General features: G+C 29.9%; 3 protein-coding genes and 2 pseudogenes across 3 annotated transcripts; 2 read left to right on the top strand and 3 right to left on the bottom strand.

Annotated features, from left to right (window-relative positions):
- Nucleotides 1-4633: 4633 nt before the first annotated feature.
- On the bottom strand, nucleotides 4634-17383 carry LOC149062751 (uncharacterized; annotated as a pseudogene).
- On the top strand, nucleotides 6784-9602 carry LOC149062755 (uncharacterized). Its single transcript, XM_089216646.1, has 2 exons — nucleotides 6784-7383; nucleotides 8430-9602. The coding sequence occupies exons 1-2, from the start codon at nucleotides 7030-7032 to the stop codon at nucleotides 8961-8963; spliced, it is 888 nt and encodes a 295-aa protein (XP_089072772.1). The 5' UTR covers nucleotides 6784-7029; the 3' UTR covers nucleotides 8964-9602.
- LOC149062754 (uncharacterized) lies at nucleotides 10233-10706 on the top strand. The gene is made up of 2 exons (XM_089222224.1): nucleotides 10233-10469; nucleotides 10569-10706. The coding sequence occupies exons 1-2, from the start codon at nucleotides 10233-10235 to the stop codon at nucleotides 10704-10706; spliced, it is 375 nt and encodes a 124-aa protein (XP_089078350.1).
- LOC149062753 (uncharacterized) lies at nucleotides 11057-11970 on the bottom strand (annotated as a pseudogene).
- On the bottom strand, nucleotides 14355-16680 carry LOC149062752 (uncharacterized). The gene is made up of 4 exons (XM_089217024.1): nucleotides 16018-16680; nucleotides 15757-15849; nucleotides 15526-15667; nucleotides 14355-14700 (listed from the first exon to the last, which is right to left on the bottom strand). Exons 1-4 carry the CDS (start codon nucleotides 16297-16299, stop codon nucleotides 14402-14404), a joined length of 816 nt encoding a protein of 271 aa, XP_089073150.1. The 5' UTR covers nucleotides 16300-16680; the 3' UTR covers nucleotides 14355-14401.
- Nucleotides 17384-18682: the final 1299 nt, after the last annotated feature.

Here is an 18682-nt window from a genome sequence, read left to right as displayed (position 1 = left end):
TGAATAAAAACTTCATAAAATAATATTATTAAGTGTCGCGATGATATGGTGTCGGAACAACGTACGGTGCGAGACAAAAAAGTCACGGCGGCCGTGCTAATAATATTTGCGAAGCCGATCCGGCGGCGTGCGATAGCGGCGATTATCTATATATTTAATCTATAGGTACTAGTGTTACACTTTTACCTACTCTAATTACTATACCTACTTAAGCTAGTAAGTTAAGATTGGTTCTAATAAAAACAAATTTGTTGAGCTTACTTTAATATGTGTTCTTAGATTGGAATTTGAAGATTTTGACGTTGATATTTTTTTTATTTTTGGCGTACACAACAAACATTTAAATAATAAATTATTTTGACAGTCACACTCAAGCTGTTCAAAGTATTTATTGATGCTGGGCCATTTCATCAAAATATTCTCATTCATGATGTCAAACCTGAAAAAAGAAATCAATTATTCTAATTAAATATAATATTAAACATATTTTAGTAATTTAGAAATGTAACCACTTACTTGATCAACAAAATTCGAGTGTAGGAAAGAAAATATTCGAGTGTTGACAGAAAATGACAAAATATATAAACATCACTAGACTGATTGAAGTCGTAATCGAAAATGGACTAGTTAGTCGAAGTCAAGTGCAACTTAGAAAATTTACTATTCGTAGCTCGTAGGTAAACTGTAGACGGAAAATGTGGACAGATACTATATTGTAGAAACTACATTTAACCACGTTTTAACATTTTACTATTATAATCGAAATCGAAGTAGGCGAGTACTGATTCTACTGAATATTAGTATAGCGTATTTATTTTTATACTTGTAGTTTGTACAGTGATTACTGATTACTGAATAATTATTACTGAATTACTGATAGGCGATAGTTATAGCGGTAGGCCTGTATGCTGTATGCGTATTGCGTTGTTAGATTATCATTAAGACTGACCACAGACCAATAACACGAACCGGGATTAAACTATTTTTAATTTTTTCATCGTAACACAGACAAAGATAATATATAATAAACTCTGGATATGCCAGTTGTAACAGATAAGTAATAATATGTATCGTTAGAAACATTGTAGGTATTACCACCACTAGTGAGAGTGACTGCGCTTCCGCGACAGAATTCCTAATATCGCGGTCGGCAAAAACGCTGAAAACATCGAATTAATAATAAATTATACAAAAATAAACTAGGTATTACCAAGAACAGTCTAGTCCGCTAAGCGTTATCTATTATACAGATATTAATTCTTAATAAGTATTATATAATAATAATGTATAAATACTAAATAGGAATATCCAGCGCGACGGTAGTGGCGCGAAGCTAAGTAAAAAAAAAGCGAAGCGGTCACTACCGTAGTATATTACACGAGCCAGAGTTTGCCCATTGAATGTGTGTAAATTTGCCCGTTTCTTTAGCCAGGGCTACAGACCTAATGAATGAACGGATTGGTCTGTTTGTGGTATCAATAGATCGGGCATGATTTGTAGATTATACCTTTGTCATTTTCGAAAAAATTGGTTGAATAATAACGAATATATTAGCAAAAAAATCAAGTATTTTTGAAGCAAAAAGATATTGTGCTTGACCGTTTTTAGTTATTACGTTTCACGCAGCAGCGCACGAGATCGTATTACCCCCTCTATTCCGTATACATATTCGTCGCGGTCGTACACTGGGCAGCGGTTGCGACTTGCGGACTTGCGGTTCCCGCCGTTGCCCGCGTCTTTGCTTATCGTATTCGTAATTTCTGTTATCGACATTCATCATGAAAAAATAAAAAAATTTTAATTAAAATTATTTTGTCATGACATTCATATTTTTGGCGACGTTCGATGTAGATGCGTATAGCCGCCGCCGCGCCGGTAGAAAAACTACGTTTTATTTGTCATCTCATTTTATTTGTTGTAATTGTAGTAGGCCATACTAACAGCTATTATACTACTATATTATTTATTTATATTATAATTTGTGATTCTTTATTTCTAAAATGGTTTCTAAAACATATAAACAGAAGTTACGAAAAAGGAGAAATTATTGAGAAAAAAAAAAACGACAAATACAATGTGTATGGATGAATGTTTAATAAAGATAATTAGAGATCGGATTTTTATGATTTTACATATTTGTTTCTAGTTTATGCAGTTAAGTGGGAGTGAGAAATCTTTACGATTCATGAAACACAGAATTCATAGGAAAAAATTTATTCTGCATAAAATAGCATATTTTATGGGTTAGAAAATATTAAACACGTTAGAGAATATTTGAGAAATTTTTGTAATGTCGGCATATAATGAATATATTTTACGTATATCAGCACTTTGATAGGTAAATGTTCACTAAATAATTCTGTTTATAAATAATTAATTTCTGGATTTTAATAAAAATTAATCTCCAGGTATTTCTTATCGATAGCACGTAAATTATTTCGTTAGCTAAAATAAATTTAAAATAAATTTAAACGGAATTTTTTTTAATATTAAAAGAATATTTTGCATATTAAAGGACATAAAACATCATATATCTGGTATTTTAAAAGAATATTAAGAGAATATATTGCCTAATTTATGCGACATAAAAACATCATATTTTAAGGATTTTAAGAGAATATAAATCCGACCTCTAAAAATAATAGATAAATGGCTACGATGTAATTACACTGCAATACATTTTGAACGATGGCCTCGAGGGGGTAAAAATGTACATATTATAATAATGGAAAAAAAATTGAATATGATTTAAAAAAAAAAATTAGAGTATATTAAATAAACAAACATAATAATAAAATAAATTAATAAAAACATAAAAAATTACATATTACATGCCAGTACATAAAAATTGTTATAAAAAAACTACTGATATCCCAACAAAAACACTTCGTCGACTCCGTGTAAAAAATTGCTAAGTAAAAAAACACTAGTCATCTATAAAGGTACGGTTTCCTAGACGCGACCGGTCGCCGCGATTGGTCGCTACGACCTGTCGTTGGTGCGTGCTGGTTTCCCAGGCGCGACTGGTCGCCGAGACCAGTCTCCGGTGACGTAAAAAAAAACTATCAAATTATGTATCTGTATCATTATTAATCAGTATCATTGTGGTTTTCGTGCAGTGAGTGCTAGTGTTTTCAAGTTAAAATTTATATTTATTATGAGTATGAATACAATTATTAACAATAATAAAATTATGTTACTTCTTCTCGAGGAAGAGGAAGAGGACGATGATTTATTAATATCAACACAATCAGAACAGAGAGAAAAAGTTGATGCACTTTTTCTTAATAGGAAAACTGAAGGATACTTTGAAATTTTAATAAAAAGACATTTATTACGAAATGAAACAAAATTTCGCGAGTTTTTCCGTGTTAATAAAAACCAATTTGAGTTCCTGTTGTCACTTGTCGAGGTACAATTAACAAAATTGCCTAGCAACCGAGTGAAGAAACCTATAACAGCCGAAGAAAAATTGGCATTGACATTAAAATATTTTTATAGTATTTAGATATTTATATTATTTTTATTCACACTTATCACATTTATTTTAACTACACTAAAAACTGGATGTATCACCATATTTTTATTTTTTATTTTTTAGGTACATGGCAACTGGGGAATCGCTTCGATCACTGGCCTTTGGTTTTCGAGTATGTCATAGCTACATCAGTATAATAATAAAGCAGACCTTGTCAATTTTAAAAGAAAAGTTAGTTCCAGTTTTCTTACCGGATTCATCTCAAATTGATTTAAAAAAAAAGGCTGATGAATTTTCCTATAAGTGGAACTTTCCTAATTGCATACTTGCCATTGATGGTAAACACGTACGTATTCGAAGTCCACACAATTCGGGGTCTCTATACTTTAATTATAAAGATTTTTTTTCAATCGTTCTCTTGGCAATGGTCGATGCAAATTATAAATTCGTCATTGTTGATATTGGCTCTTATGGGAAAGAAGGCGATAGTAGCATTTTTCTTAAATCTCTTATTGGTCAACAAATTTTAAATGGGTCATTTAGATTCCCAGAAGAAAGTTCACTTCTAGGTTCTAACATTGTTGTGCCTCACGTTATTATTGGAGATGAAGCATTTCGCTTGCACCCAATTATAATGAAGCCATATTCTAGAAAATCTAGTATGGGAGATGCCTCTAAAAAAATATTTAATTATAGATTAAGTAGAGCAAGGCGTGTCACTGAAAACGCATTTGGTTTATTGAGCCAAGTATTCCGTGTTTTTTACCAACCAATTAATATTGAAAGTACAACATGTGACAACTTAATATGGGTAGCTTGTTGTTTACACAACATGTTAAGGGATGGATATTTAGAAGGCAACAGACAGCCGCATTACGAATATGACTGTGAACAAACTTCGCCAACGAATAACATGCTGGAATTAAATCGAGTAGGAGGATTTTTTAATATGCATGGATTTGAAGTGAGGGATCGATTTAAACATTTTTTTAACCATGAAGGAGCATTAAATTGGCAGAACAACACAATATTTTTAATTTATTATTATTTATTATTACTAATACTATTATTATATTTGATTATGATTTCAATGAACTTGTATATTATTTTATTAACAATTTATTAATTTTACAAAGATGTGTTAAAAGATTTTAATTATTTGTTAATTATTTTATTATCATTTTTTTGTACGTCATTTTGTATTCCTAAGTCACTTGACATGAAAAAATAAGTGGAAGCTGTTGCTTGTGGTTGAAATAAATCTGGTGAGGTCAAACTTTGATTATCTGGCATACTGTATGGAATTGATGATGGTGAACTAGTACTAGAATATTCATAGTTATTGTAAGTTTGAATAGGCAAAAAAGTACTTGAAGTTGTTGCTGAAAATGCACTATATTTGTCCTCAAGTTCGTTAACCATAATTAATGCCTTTAGTTTGGCTTCTTTTATGGCTGCCTGTGGCAGTTTTTTAACACTTAATGCCAAACTTTTAAAAAATAAATCGATATCATCATCTTTGTGTTTTCTGCATTTAAAATTAGCTGATTTTGTTCTTCAATTCGTTTAAATGTCCTGTTTCTTTCTTCTGCCCTTTTTGTGACTAACGCTGACAGCTTGTCTACTTTAAACCGTGCACGCTTATCTACTAGGGAACATCCAGGGGAATAATCTTTATCCTGGAGTGGTAAAACGCCCAAATCTCCATCAACGACCACATCTTCTTCGACATTGTCTTCCTCGCTCTGTGGTATGATGTTGCAAGTAGAACTAATGAAAATATTTATTATTATTATTAATATTAATATTATTAGGTATATGCTTTTGATAAATTGTATTTAAAAAAAAATTTATAGGTACCTCCGTTCGTTTTGAACCGTATTTAGAAAATATGCACGATCTGCTGAAGGTAAACATTTTTTTGATGAAGTTGCAGACCCGGTGCCGAGTTTTCTTTTGCAGCGATTGTGTGAATCGCGTATATACTTCCATTTTTTTTTGCAGTCGTCAACTAAAATAATATAAAATACTACATAATAATTATAATAATAATAAGTTAGTTGGATACTATGTTATTGATTTGTGTGATCCTCAGAGCCCAATTTAGGAATTTTGGGGCCCGGGTCAAATTTTTTAATGGGGCCCCAAAATTAATTATTATCTAAATTTTAAATAATCAACTTAAATTATAAATGTAGTCTTTATGCTATATAGATTGGTTATATTCAATTTATTTAAGATTATAAATCAATTATACCATAATAATAATATATTCCTAATTTTAAAACTGAAGATCGACATATATTTATTTATTTGCATTTTTTTATACTAGAACATAAAGTTTATACAATATAATGTATCGTGTATACTACATTTTTATTGCGATCGACCTACAGTCCTATAAAGATCGACTGATTGGTGACGCTTCTTAATTCCTGATTTTGATTTGTAAAAGTTTTTTAACAATTTAGAAAAAAAGTTGACAATAAATTTGGTTTTGGTTATTTTCGATTGAATATTTGTAAAAAATTTGGAACGGTCGCGACGTTTAGACGCTGTTTGTAAAACCATTTTGACGCAGCGTTTGAATGCCGCGTCTAGTGTCGACTAACCGCAAGGTCCGAACGCCACGTCCGGACGCTGTAAGGAAAACGTACCTTAATTATTTAATAAATATTAATAAAAATGAAACGATGAAATTAAAATTATGAATATAAATAAAGAAATGTCAGTACATAAATTGTAATCATAACGATATAAAGTGCTTTTGACCAACTTTATCTTAAAACTTATTAGCTTATGTTATCGACTAGAAAATAATTTATCATAAATTCCATTACGATACCTACTAAACCTACGTGACTAACGAAACTACGTAACCAATAATATCATACAATTATTTCAAAATGCCACTTTAATAATTAAATATCAACAGAGGTTCGGGGCCCCAAATAATATCGGGGCCCGGGGCTGCAGCCCCCCTAGCCCCCCCCCCCCTAAGTTGGGCTCTGGTGATCCTACACCTACAGTATTACTCTAGACGTAGTGCCCATCACTAAATTATTAATGAGTGTTCTACACAATTATAATAAATTATAATAAATAATTATAATATATTATATATAATAATATTATTCTATAAAATTGTATGGTTCCTACCACAGGCAGTTATGGTATTAATATTAACTCCATATCTGTGATAATAACAGACTTAAAGGCGGTTACACACCTAGCGTTTTCGACGCAGCGTTTCAGACGCGCAGCTTCGACGCAGCGTTTAAAACGCTTAATTCATATCTTAAGCGTCGATTACATTGAGCGAGTTTACAAGCTGATAGTTGGCTATTTAAGAAGCGGACTAGTCGGCTAGTGCGATTGTAATGATTACACGCAAAACGTGTACTACTCGCTCAGTAGCCAACTAGCTAGCGAGTAAAAACCACGTGTACTACCCCGAGGCGGTTTGCCGTTGTGAATATTAGGTACCTACGTTTTAATTAAACTAATATTACGATTTTTAATCGACATTTCTGCTTGTAACTACTGTTAAAATGAAGTGGAACACAAGTAATATTATACAATTTCTTAATGTGTACCAACAGTACCATTTGTTATGGAATATAAAAGATAAAGACTATTGCAACACAAAATTAAAAAATGAAATTTTCCAACGTTTTTATAATGAACTTAATGAAAATCAGTTAATTGGAGAAATGGATGTAAAGCAATTGAAGGCTAGAATCAAATCCATTAAAGATGTGTACAGACAAGAACTACACAAAATTGAAAAAAGCAAGAAAAGTGGAAGTGGTACCGAAGAAGTTTATTCACCAAAGCTTGCTTGGTTTAACGAAGCAAATTATTTGTCAGAGGTTTTGAGTACAAGAAATAGCAAATCAAATTTGGTGAGTAAAAATTTTTATTTTTAATGAATATTTAGGTATTTATAAATTAATAATAATTAACAGATCATTTTATATTTATTATTTAAATTGTTATTCCAACTTTCTCCCACTGCCACGGCAGAGGATTTTCTTCTATGAAGTGGGTAGCATATGCTCGTCTGACATCCTCAGCAGCACGTTTGTAATTATTGCTGCCTAAATTATTAATAGGTTGCAAAATGTTTGCATTTTCCCTCCATAGTCCAGGTGTTATATTTCCAGTATTTAAATCCTCTCTATCTACTGCTTGTGAAGGTAAGTAATTTCCTGGAGCAGTCTTTCGTAACCAATTATGAAGACTGCAAGCTGCCCAAATTACTTTATCAGTAGTTTCGGGTTTTAAATCTATTGGTCTTGAAAATATTCTGAATCTCCATGCAAGTATGCCAAAAGCATTCTCAACAACTCTTCTGGCACGTGAAAGACGATAATTAAATACCTTTTCCATATCACTTAGCCCAGTTTTACTATAAGGTTTCAAAAGATTTGTTCTTAAAGGGAATGCATCATCTCCAATAATAACAGCATGGTCAGGTATTCCAAGAGTATTACTTTCCATTGCAATATTTAAAGTACTATCTCTAAATATTGCGCTGTCACTTGCGCGTCCATTGCCACCTACGTCAATATAAGTAAAGCAATAATCGGCATCAACCATGGCAAATAATATGATGCTATAGGTTTTTTTGTAATTAAAGTAGGTTGAACCGGAACAAGGAGGTCTTTTGATAATTACGTGTTTCCCATCAATGGCCCCGACACATCTAGGGAAATTCCAACGTTGGGAAAATTTATTTTCGATTTCTTTCCATTCATCAACTACTTTAGGTACCTGCAAATAATAAGATTAATAAATTAAATCAGTTAACATATTATTAATAAATAATAAATATTATAAAAATAAATATATATGTGTAATATATTATGTTATTTATTAACTCATCGTTGCGAAATTTATTTAATAAATCTACTTTATTTGTGCATTATCATTTTTGTACTATTTCTAGGAGCTATCGCAAAACAGTGAAGAAATAGAGCCAGATGAGGACGGTCAAAACTGCTCGGAATATGATGTGTCTAACAACGAAAGCAGCTGCCCAAAAGAACTCCACAAAGAGAAGCAATCAACAGAAATGAGACCACCAGCAGCATCAGTGAAAAGGGTCAAAAAACGAGTAGTATCCGACGAAAACTCAAATTCTGAAATATCAGTCGCGATTCAGCAATTGGACAAAATTGCACAGTCTGCAGCAGAGGAGAAGCCATATGACCAGTTCGGAAAGTTTGTGGCGGCCGAGCTTCGTCAGTTGCCGCAGCGACAAGCAATTTTACTACAACAGGAAATTCAGAATTCTATCATTCGTTCTAAGCTAACATCTTTGGAGCCTACAGTTAATTTAAATTCCCGAGAAGCAAGTCATGTTCCATTTTCACCAGTCCCATTTTCACCATCTTCTGACTATTCATTGTCTACCTCCTCAAATGACGATGATGTTTTAAAACAGGTTATGTTTCAAACATTTGGACCAAGTTCGCTGTAATACTAAATATTTACATATAAATATTGTAACTATATTTTTATTAAATACATTTCTTTAAAAAAACGTACTGTTTTAGTTCGCAAATTAATTGAAAATCATGTTTTATATATTATTTTCAATGGTAAAGGGGGGCTTAACCTATTTATAGTGGTTTATGTATTTTTTTTAGAATGTAATTTAATATATTTTGCATACCTATACCTGTAACTACCTACAACTGTTTAAAAAAATTCTTAAAAAAAATATTTGAGTAGTATTTAAAATCAATTTGAAAAAGTATATAGAATACTACTAAAAAAAATTTGTGGTATTCGAATATTACTTAAATACTTGTAATATAATATTTGAGACAAATTTTAAATACTAATGTATTAGTTATACAAATATTATTTTTTTTATTTCAGTCTTGTGTCAATTTATCTTACATTACAAGAAATATAGAAATTATTTTAAAATGGCATTTTTAAATTAATTTTTACATACCTCAATGAATGGTCGAAGGACGAAAGAAATCGCCGATAGCACTTCAGGCAAAAATATCGATATAGTCGATTCGGGAACTCGAAAAAGGTATTGCAGAGACTTAAAAGAATCGCCAGTTGCTAGATAACGTAGTGTTACTTCAAGTTTTGTGATTACTGGGATTGCCATTCTCATAACTGTATCTTCTTTTTTGAGCATTCCATCTACCATCTTCAGTAAATCTTCAAAATGGGTACAGTCTAATCTCAAAATATTGCGATAAGCTGAAGCGTCTTCGTCCTTCAACTCTTTCAGTAAACTGCTCGATGCACCATACATCTCGCGTCTGCCTATCCATTGTTTCACCCATATATTTCTTTGCCTTTTCCGCTTTTCTTTTTTTTTTAACTCCTTTTTGATAGCATTAGCTAAAATAATGACACCCGCACGTACAATTTCCGTCGACATTTTGTCGACACTGAAACCATAAACGCCAGCGAGTAGCGAATAAAGTAGACCAGCTTTCAACTTTACTCGCGGATAGTTAACAATCTGCTAGTTGGCTAGTGAACATGATTACACTAGGCGAGTTTACTAGCAGATAGTGAATTTGCCAACTATCAGCTTGTAAACTCGCTCAATGTAATCGACGCTTTACACACCGTAGCGTACATTAGCGGTTTTCAAACTAGCGGGAAAAATATTTTTCACCACGCATGCCTTGCAACTTGCATTCATTCAGTACTCGGGTTTCGTTCAATACCATCACACGACCACGGAATATTATTTTTTGATTTTTATTAAAAAATGGACGCTTTAAACAATTTAGATGATGTAGAAGCTGTCTGTCTAGTGTATTCGATGTATAAAATGAATAAAAAACAAAAAAAAGATAAAAAAAATAAACGTCGTCGGTGGGTACATCCACTTAACTTAAAAAGGCCGCGTGAAGGACAATTTCAAGTAACCTTTATGACATTGAGGCAATATCCGGAAGAGTTTTTTAAATATTTCCGTATGTCAATTAAAACATTTGATGAGCTGGTAAGTATTGTACAAGTGTAAAGAACTTGCATTAAATTATTATTTTATATTTTAAAACGTGGTTCTGGTTATATATTTAAATTGTAATTGATTATTCAGTTAAATATGATTGGAAGCCAGTTGCAAAAGCAAGATACTGTGTTACGTATATCTATTCCACCTGAAGAAAGGTTGACTGTTACATTAAGGTACTTAAATAAGTATGCAATTAACTATCAAAGTATAAGCTTAGTGTAAAAAATATATGTATTAAATACTTGTACTTAAAAGTTGTAGTTCAATACCTACAAACAACGCGTATAATTAAAACAACAAAATGTTAAATGATATTAAATTAATATTGTATTTTACAATATTAATATAAAAAAAATGATCCTTCAAATTTAATATTGTACCTTATGTACATATTATTATAACAATATACCTAATATAAAATATTTAAAAAAAAATTATAAAATTATTTTTTATAAATTATATTGTGTTTTACAATATTACAAATTTTACAATTAATATATAAAAAAAAAAATGAAACTTCAAACATAATATTATTGCATTTCAACAATATATAAAATAAATTTTGTATTTTGATTAAGAATGTTCGTGATAGCTAGAAAGACTGTTGTGGTGTGTTTGAGTGTGTGGCTGATTTTGGGGCAGATTTACAGGAGAAGGGGTAGCCTGAGAAAATTGTATATTTTGCTTATTCTGCATATAATGCTGAGGTACAGGAGCAAACATGGGAGACTGATAAGGAGAATTAATATTGTGGTGTGAAATAGGAGATGAGTCAGTGAGTACATTTAATGGTGTCTGAGAGGGACTTGAGGAATAACCTTGAGAATATGAAGAATGAAAATCTGTTTGTGGATTATTAGAAATTTGACTTATTTGTTGAATACCATTTAAAAAATAAATATATAATTGAGTTTTTTTGTCCTGTGAAAGTTGTTTAATTTGTGGCAACAATGATAACAGAAATAGCTTGTCAGGGTCAGTTTCTTCTCTTGGTCTGTTACGTAAATAGTCAATCAATTTGTTTTCAAATGCGGTTTCATTTTTGGTACTTTTAGTTTTTGATTTTTTACTGATGGTAGGTGAGTATGGACGTTTGTTACTTTCAGTTTCACGGGACACTGTGACATTGGTGTATGTTAAATTATTGTTTTCGCTTGATTCAAAGGAGTTTTCTATTTTTTTACTTTTTTTTTAACATACATATTGCTGGTTGAAGGAGATTGAACAGCTACTTCACTCTCATTCAAGCCAGCCATCAATATTTCATCTTCTCTTTCACTATCTTGGTCACTAAATTCTTCGTTACTCGATTCACTAGAAATATTGCTTTCAGTCCTACCAAAAAAAAAAAAAAAACAAAAAAAATGTTAATAATATCTAAATACTATTATTTTGACCTAATTAAATACTTTCTGTTTTCCATTGTTGGACGCAAAAATTCCCATACTTTGGCATAAGTATAACATTTGTTACTTTTAGCAGCCATACCAGACTTAAGCCCTTTTCACACGATGATAGTTATGGTACTCTATCTAGCATACTAACTTGTATAGTATATTGCGTGTAACCTAGTATAATAATTCCTGTACTAAATTCTATTCACACCATAATGGCATAATGTGCTATGCACTGTAAATTGTACTATGTGATAATAATAAATATATGATAACGAAATATACGAAAATATCTATTATCTATATTTCTGTAATTATATTCTACTCTTTACATTTTATTTTTATAGACTTGGTTTTGGTTTATGTTTATATTTATCGGTAAAAAACAAATAGGTAGGTAGTTATATACATACATACATATATATATATATATATATATTAATATACATGAATATACCTTGATTAGTTTATTTGTTTTTAGTATGGATTCTCGAGAAAAAATGTTAGCTATTGCTGCTAGTGTTATTGGGCATAACATAATATTAATACAAAAGTTATTAAAAGCACCAAAAAAAAGAAATGTGTGGGTGAAAGAATGGATTTCTCGTCGAGAAAAAGGTCTAGGTTCTTTTAGTATGCTACAAAATGAATTATTGTAAGTTTATAAATCCATATTTTAATAGATAAAATGTAGGTACTTCCCTATATTGTTTAAATATAATATATAAATTAAAAAACATATTTTGTACTTTGAAGAATAGAAGATGAAAAATCGTACATGAACTATTTGAGAATGGATCCGGATATGTTTAACGAAATTTTAGGCAAAATAACTCCAGCTATTGCCCGAATAGATACTGTAATGAGACAATGTATAAAGCCAACAGAAAGGTTACAACTTATACCTAAGTTATAGTCGTTATACTATTATATTTTATTTTACTATTATTATTTACTTTAACTTATATTTATATCTGTATTATAGATAAAATTAAAAATAAATAGATATTATCATATTATATGACTAATATCCTAGGCATAACTAGGGAATATTTCCCTAGGGGGATATATGCTGGAATTGAATTAACAGCACAGACCATGATAATTTATAAATTAATATTACAGATTAGCGGCGACATTAAGGTTTATAGCTACTGGTGAAAGCTATACAAATCTTCATTACTCTACTCGTATTGCAACCAATACATTGAGCATTCTTATACCAGACACTTTAAATGCAATTTATGAAGCTTTTAAAGATGAAATTAAGGTGATAAAAAAATTCAATCAGCACCAATCATTAATATGAATTAAATTAATTAATTAAGTTATATGGGTTAATGTTTAGCTTCCATCAACAACAGAAGAGTGGGATGTTATTGCAGATCAATTTGTTTCCTTTTGGAATTTCCCTCATTGCATAGGTGCTCTCGATGGGAAGCATATTAATTTCATACCTCCTCGTTCAAGTGGTTCATACTATAGAAACTATAAAGGGACAGATAGCATTATTCTGCTTGCTTTAGTTGATGCCAATTACAAATTTATTTGGATAAATGTAGGTGCTAATGGAAGAAATCACGATGCTGCTGTGTATAGAGAAAGTAACTTAAAAAAAGCTTTAGAATCCCATAGCCTTAACCTTCCTTCTCCAAGACCACTACCAGGAAGTCAAATAGATACTCCCTATGTGATTATTGCAGACGACGCATTTCCTTTGGGACCGCATTTGATGAAGCCATATTCTTCACGAGGCTTAACAAATGAACAGAGAATTGCAAACTATAGGCTTAGCCGAGCTAGGAGAGTCGTGGAAAATGGTTTTGGGTTATTGTCCAATAAATTTAGAATTTTGTTGACAAAAATACATTTATCTCCCCCTAAAGTTGAATTAATAACAAGGACTTGCTGTGTATTACACAATTTCATTAGAAATAGATCTCCTGTACTTGAAGTAATGAATAATGAAGAAACACAAAACATATGTCAAATGAAATCCATTAACTTCAATCAAGGTGGCAATAGATCCACCAATACAGCTTATAACATACGTGATGAATTTTTAAAATATTTCAATGGTCCAGGAGAAGTACAATGGCAGCAAATTGCTGTGGAAAAAGGAAATTTTTAAACATATTATAACAACATACTATACAAATGAACAGTTATTTTCTTTTTTATTATTAAATAAAATACAATTTTTAACATTAAACAATTTTATTTAAAAATAAAACATAAATTTTTACCTTATTCAGTCTTCCTTGACTAGAAATGCATGTAGTTGATGATTAATAAAAATTTCACAATACCAAAACATTCAAATTTTAAAATATTATTTAACAATTACATATCAAAATAATAAGGTTATATAATATGATTTAAAAACTAGGTAAATATTAAACAAACATTTAACAATTTTATAAAAAAAAAAAACAAACTTTTCACTTGTTATTATACATATTCAGTCTTCCTTGACTAGAAATGTAGGAATATTGATAATACTTATTTGTCTTAAAACGTAATTTAACAAATATCTTTAAGTTGAGCATCCATTAAAATATTTAAAATTGTTTTAGTCGTTTCAATTTTAAGGGAAGGATTTTTGATAGATTGCAGCGAAGAACTTATAAATTGAGATAAACTATGCGAAGCATTATCTAATGGTGTCACTGATGGTACTGCTAAAGCTTTTGCTATGTTACTCAATGCTTCTTCAGACTTTTTCAGTGTATTGTCAATGGTAACCTTTTTTTTTTTTGTGGCTGGTACATCATCACTTAACCATAATGGTGCTGATGAGGTTCTCCTAGGTGTCATATTTTCTGTAATATCAATATAAACATACATAAATAAGTAACTTTTAAATCATATTTATGTATACAATTATTCAAAGATGGACATTAACAAGTATCAGGAATGCTTCAATTTTCAACTTCGGCATGTTTTTTTTAGGGGGGAAAGGGAATGTAGTTGGTGCATTCCAGGTGTCATTTTATAATAAAAAAGGTTTATAATTTTTCCAAAATATGAAAATTGAAGATTTTTGGTTTTTGAAAATGGTTAAATAAAACTATATACTATAATATAAAGAATTAAAAATATTTGATCTTACTTTCCTCGCTTATTATTTGTTAATTGTTTGTACACTAATTTTTAAGCATAAGAATACTATACATCATAAACTCATAGTCATGATACAAGATTAAACAAAAATTCAATATATTAGGATAATTACCACTATTATTATCGTTAAAAGTTAAATTGTAGCATAGGTATATACTATATATATATATAAATAGGTAGGTATACAATACTAGTTTAATTTATAATAGTTGTTATGAACCGTTATTACTTTAAATGCAACTTACATTTTTCAAGCATATATTTATTAGAAATTGTATAAGTTATTAGAACTCTCATCTACACACAGCCATTGTAGGTGACCAACTTCTTTCTTTAGTTTTAATGAGAATTTTGTTTATATGTGATATTTTAGTAATTGGAATTCACTCAATAAATAAATTAACTTAAGTACCTAACAAACTAACTCCTAATTACTTTAGTAATTTGACTATTCAAGTTTATGTTTTTTATACACTTTCCGACCTCAACATTCATTATTATTAATGTGATATTTAATATTTTACCTTCATCAATATTATGCTTAGCAAAACTGTCTTCTGAGCAACCCATAAGCTCTTCTACTTCAACTGTCACTGTATCTTGTTCCTCCACCAGATTATCTATTTCAAATAAACTGTATTGAACTTCTTTAGGGAAGTCATCCATCTAAAAAAATATACTTAATTCTAGCTTATGTATAATATTATAAAATAAGCAACATGTATTAATTATTAATATTTATAAATGCTATTGACCTGTGAAACTGGAGTTTCAATACTTTTTCTGGGTGTTATATGTTTCTGTAGAAATAACATGCTATTGTAATACCACAGTGATGGGACATAAATCTAAAAATATAAAAATGCATAAAATATTATTAATAGGTATTATAATACAATATTAATATGTACATACAAAATATTATACATTTATAGATAATATAATAAAGCCAGAAGATATGTTTGAGAAGCCGCCTACATAAAAATATATGATTATAAAATACACATTGTACTTACATCATCAGTACCAGTACCGCTCTTTGATGAGGTCTTTACTTTATTGTGTTCTACTCCAAATTGAGTTCTTAACGCTGCAATTTTTACCTTCACTTCTTGCCATGTTGTGTTAGGCCTGTATGGTTCTAGAGTTAACGCAATATCCATCAAGGCCTTTTGCCGAATATGCTTATTGTGGTATACTGGAAGTTTTGTATCATATAAACAATTATTTTGGCTATACGCTTCAATAAGTATAGATATTGATTCGGTGGTCCAAGGCGATGCTATTTTAGGTGGCATATTTTATTTTACTAAAAAGACAAAAAGTGGTAGGTGGTACAATTACAGCCGATAGTACTATGTAATAATCGTGAACCAAAAATAACTAGTTTACATTTTAAAACTTATGCCATCAATCATCATTCATCATGGTGTTAAATGATAATTTATAATTTGTATATTGTATTGATCTCGATAATGATTTTGATTGATAAGATGTCTGTATTCTGATTGGCCGAAAATATTTCTATGCTGGTAAATAGTGTGGAAAATAGGACATGTTCTATTACCAAAAATTGTATAGTAGCTAGTATGATTCCTTTAGCAAGTATACTATATTATAATTCACACGGACCTAAAAACTAGTATACAAGCTATCATACTACTGATAGCACAACAACTAGTATCGTGTGAAACGGGCTTTAGAAACACATTTTCTTCGAAAATTGTCTTTCAAATTTTTCCATTTTTTTTTGCAGTTCTAGAACTATAAAAACAGTAATTTATTTCAGTAATATTTTAGTATCTTTTTCTTTGGTGTAACAATGATGTGTTTTTTTGTGTCGTAAAATGTACGTTTTTAAAAATGGTATTTGACTTATTTCGAGCGGTTTACGGACATTTTCAGTTTCCATTTTTTTTTAGTTTTTTTTTCTATAAATATCAATAAAATTTTATTTATTGGGTAAAAATTCTTAAAAATTTAATAGAAGGCCCCTAATATATTGTTTTAAAGGTAGATGAAAAATATTAAAAATCCGTAGTCGCAATTTTTTTTTTAAGCATTTAAGTTGAAATTTTGACAAAATACGTAAAAATGACAAAAGTTTGTTTTTTAATTTTTATGGAATTATTATAAGTAAGGTACATATTATTATGATTAGTAATATAGTATTTACTTAATTAATCTTATTACTAGATTATATATTATGTTATAGATAAATATTACATACCAGATTTCCCTACGGTGTTAGCAATAACCAACCAAATATTATCTTTATGTTCTGCATCTTTATATTTGTTGTGGGACAAACAACTCAACATTTTTTCGAACCATTTCTATCAGTAGTTCTTCTTCTTCTCCCGAAAAATGCAATTTAGCCATATTCATGCACGTGATTATCAAAATTCACTACCCAAAAGTTGGTTTGTGAAATAAATCGAAATAAATAAATAATATTAGTATTATAATAATAATTAGTACTATAATAATCTGAAATAAATCGACGGTCGCGCGCATCAGTCGCAATACACTGCTCTCGGACCGGTGGTGTCGCCGGTCGCCACAATATAGTTCAGTCGCGCGACAACAGTCGCGCGTTGGAAACCAGATAATAGGAATTACATATTAACAGTCAGACGGCGACTGTCGCGGCGACCTGTCTCGGCGATCGGTCGCGTCTAGGAAACCGTACCTTAAGACTTCAGACTTCAGCATTATAAATATGTGATATCATAAATAAATGCTAAGTTAACTTAAATTTGAAAAAAACTAGTAATTTATAATACTTAAACATTATAAAGCTGTGATATCAAGAATAAATGCTAAGTAAATTAAATTTTAAATTAATTGATTCTATCTCAATCATTTATTTACTTGGCTAGAATTTATATATTTCGACGAATAAACATGTCTATTCATAACTGGACTATCTAAAAAATTTCCATGACAAATGATACTAAATTTGTTTTAAAAAAAAGTCTTAGTTATTAATTTATAAAGAAAATAAATTCTAGCCAAGTAAATAAATGATTGAGATAGAATCAATTAATTTAAAATTTAATTCACTTAGCATTTATTCTTGATATCACAGCTTTATAATGTTTAAGTATTATAAATTACTAGTTTTTTTCAAATTTAAGTTAACTTAGCATTTATTTATGATATCACATATTTATAATGCTGAAGTCTTATAGATGACTAGTGTTTTTTTACTTAGAAATTTTTTACACGGAGTCGACGAAGTGTTTTTGTTGGGATAGGAATATATAGTATAAACTATAAAGGATATTTGTTAATATACCCGCCAACTGGCGACGATGGCGAAAAATAACGGGCATTGATAATATTTGTAATTTTATCATATAAGTATTTATATTTTTACGAATTTGAAAACATATTACATAATAATAAAAATTAACTTAACTTGTTTAAACGTAAAATTAACTCAAGTTAATTCAAAGTTAATTCAAAAGCTCATAAAGTTAATAATTAAGTTAATAATCATAAAAAAAATTAACTTATTAAGTTAAAAAGTTAAATTAACTTAACTTAAACTTATTAACGCGTTAATGCCCAGCCTTGCTTAATATCAGTGTGCTATGAATACAATACTATTAGTAATACGAACTTTTATTTTTATTCCTGACTAAACAATTTCCACCAACAAATTAATCTATAATT

This window comes from Diuraphis noxia, unplaced genomic scaffold (genome assembly GCF_037042655.1).
Source record: "Diuraphis noxia isolate RWA-SAM2 unplaced genomic scaffold, SU_Dnox_SAM2 contig0001, whole genome shotgun sequence".
In the NCBI taxonomy this organism is placed as follows: Eukaryota; Metazoa; Arthropoda; class Insecta; order Hemiptera; family Aphididae; genus Diuraphis; species Diuraphis noxia.
Note: the sequence above shows the minus strand (reverse complement) of the source record. Positions and strands in the feature narration are given on the sequence as shown.

Bases quoted from the DNA above. Each gene is read 5' to 3' on its own strand.
- LOC149062752 (XM_089217024.1), bottom strand. From the start codon at position 16,299: ATGCCACCTAAAATAGCATCGCCTTGGACCACCGAATCAATATCTATA. The intron at 15,850-16,017 runs GTAAGTACAATG...TTATATTTTTAG, and splicing joins GCGGTACTGGTACTGATGAT to ATTTATGTCCCATCACTGTG. The intron at 15,668-15,756 runs GTCAATAGCATT...ATATTTTTTTAG, and splicing joins TTGAAACTCCAGTTTCACAG to ATGGATGACTTCCCTAAAGA.
- LOC149062754 (XM_089222224.1), top strand. From the start codon at position 10,233: ATGGACGCTTTAAACAATTTAGATGATGTAGAAGCTGTCTGTCTAGTG. The intron at 10,470-10,568 runs GTAAGTATTGTA...TTGATTATTCAG, and splicing joins TTAAAACATTTGATGAGCTG to TTAAATATGATTGGAAGCCA.
- LOC149062755 (XM_089216646.1), top strand. From the start codon at position 7,030: ATGAAGTGGAACACAAGTAATATTATACAATTTCTTAATGTGTACCAA. The intron at 7,384-8,429 runs GTGAGTAAAAAT...TACTATTTCTAG, and splicing joins GAAATAGCAAATCAAATTTG to GAGCTATCGCAAAACAGTGA.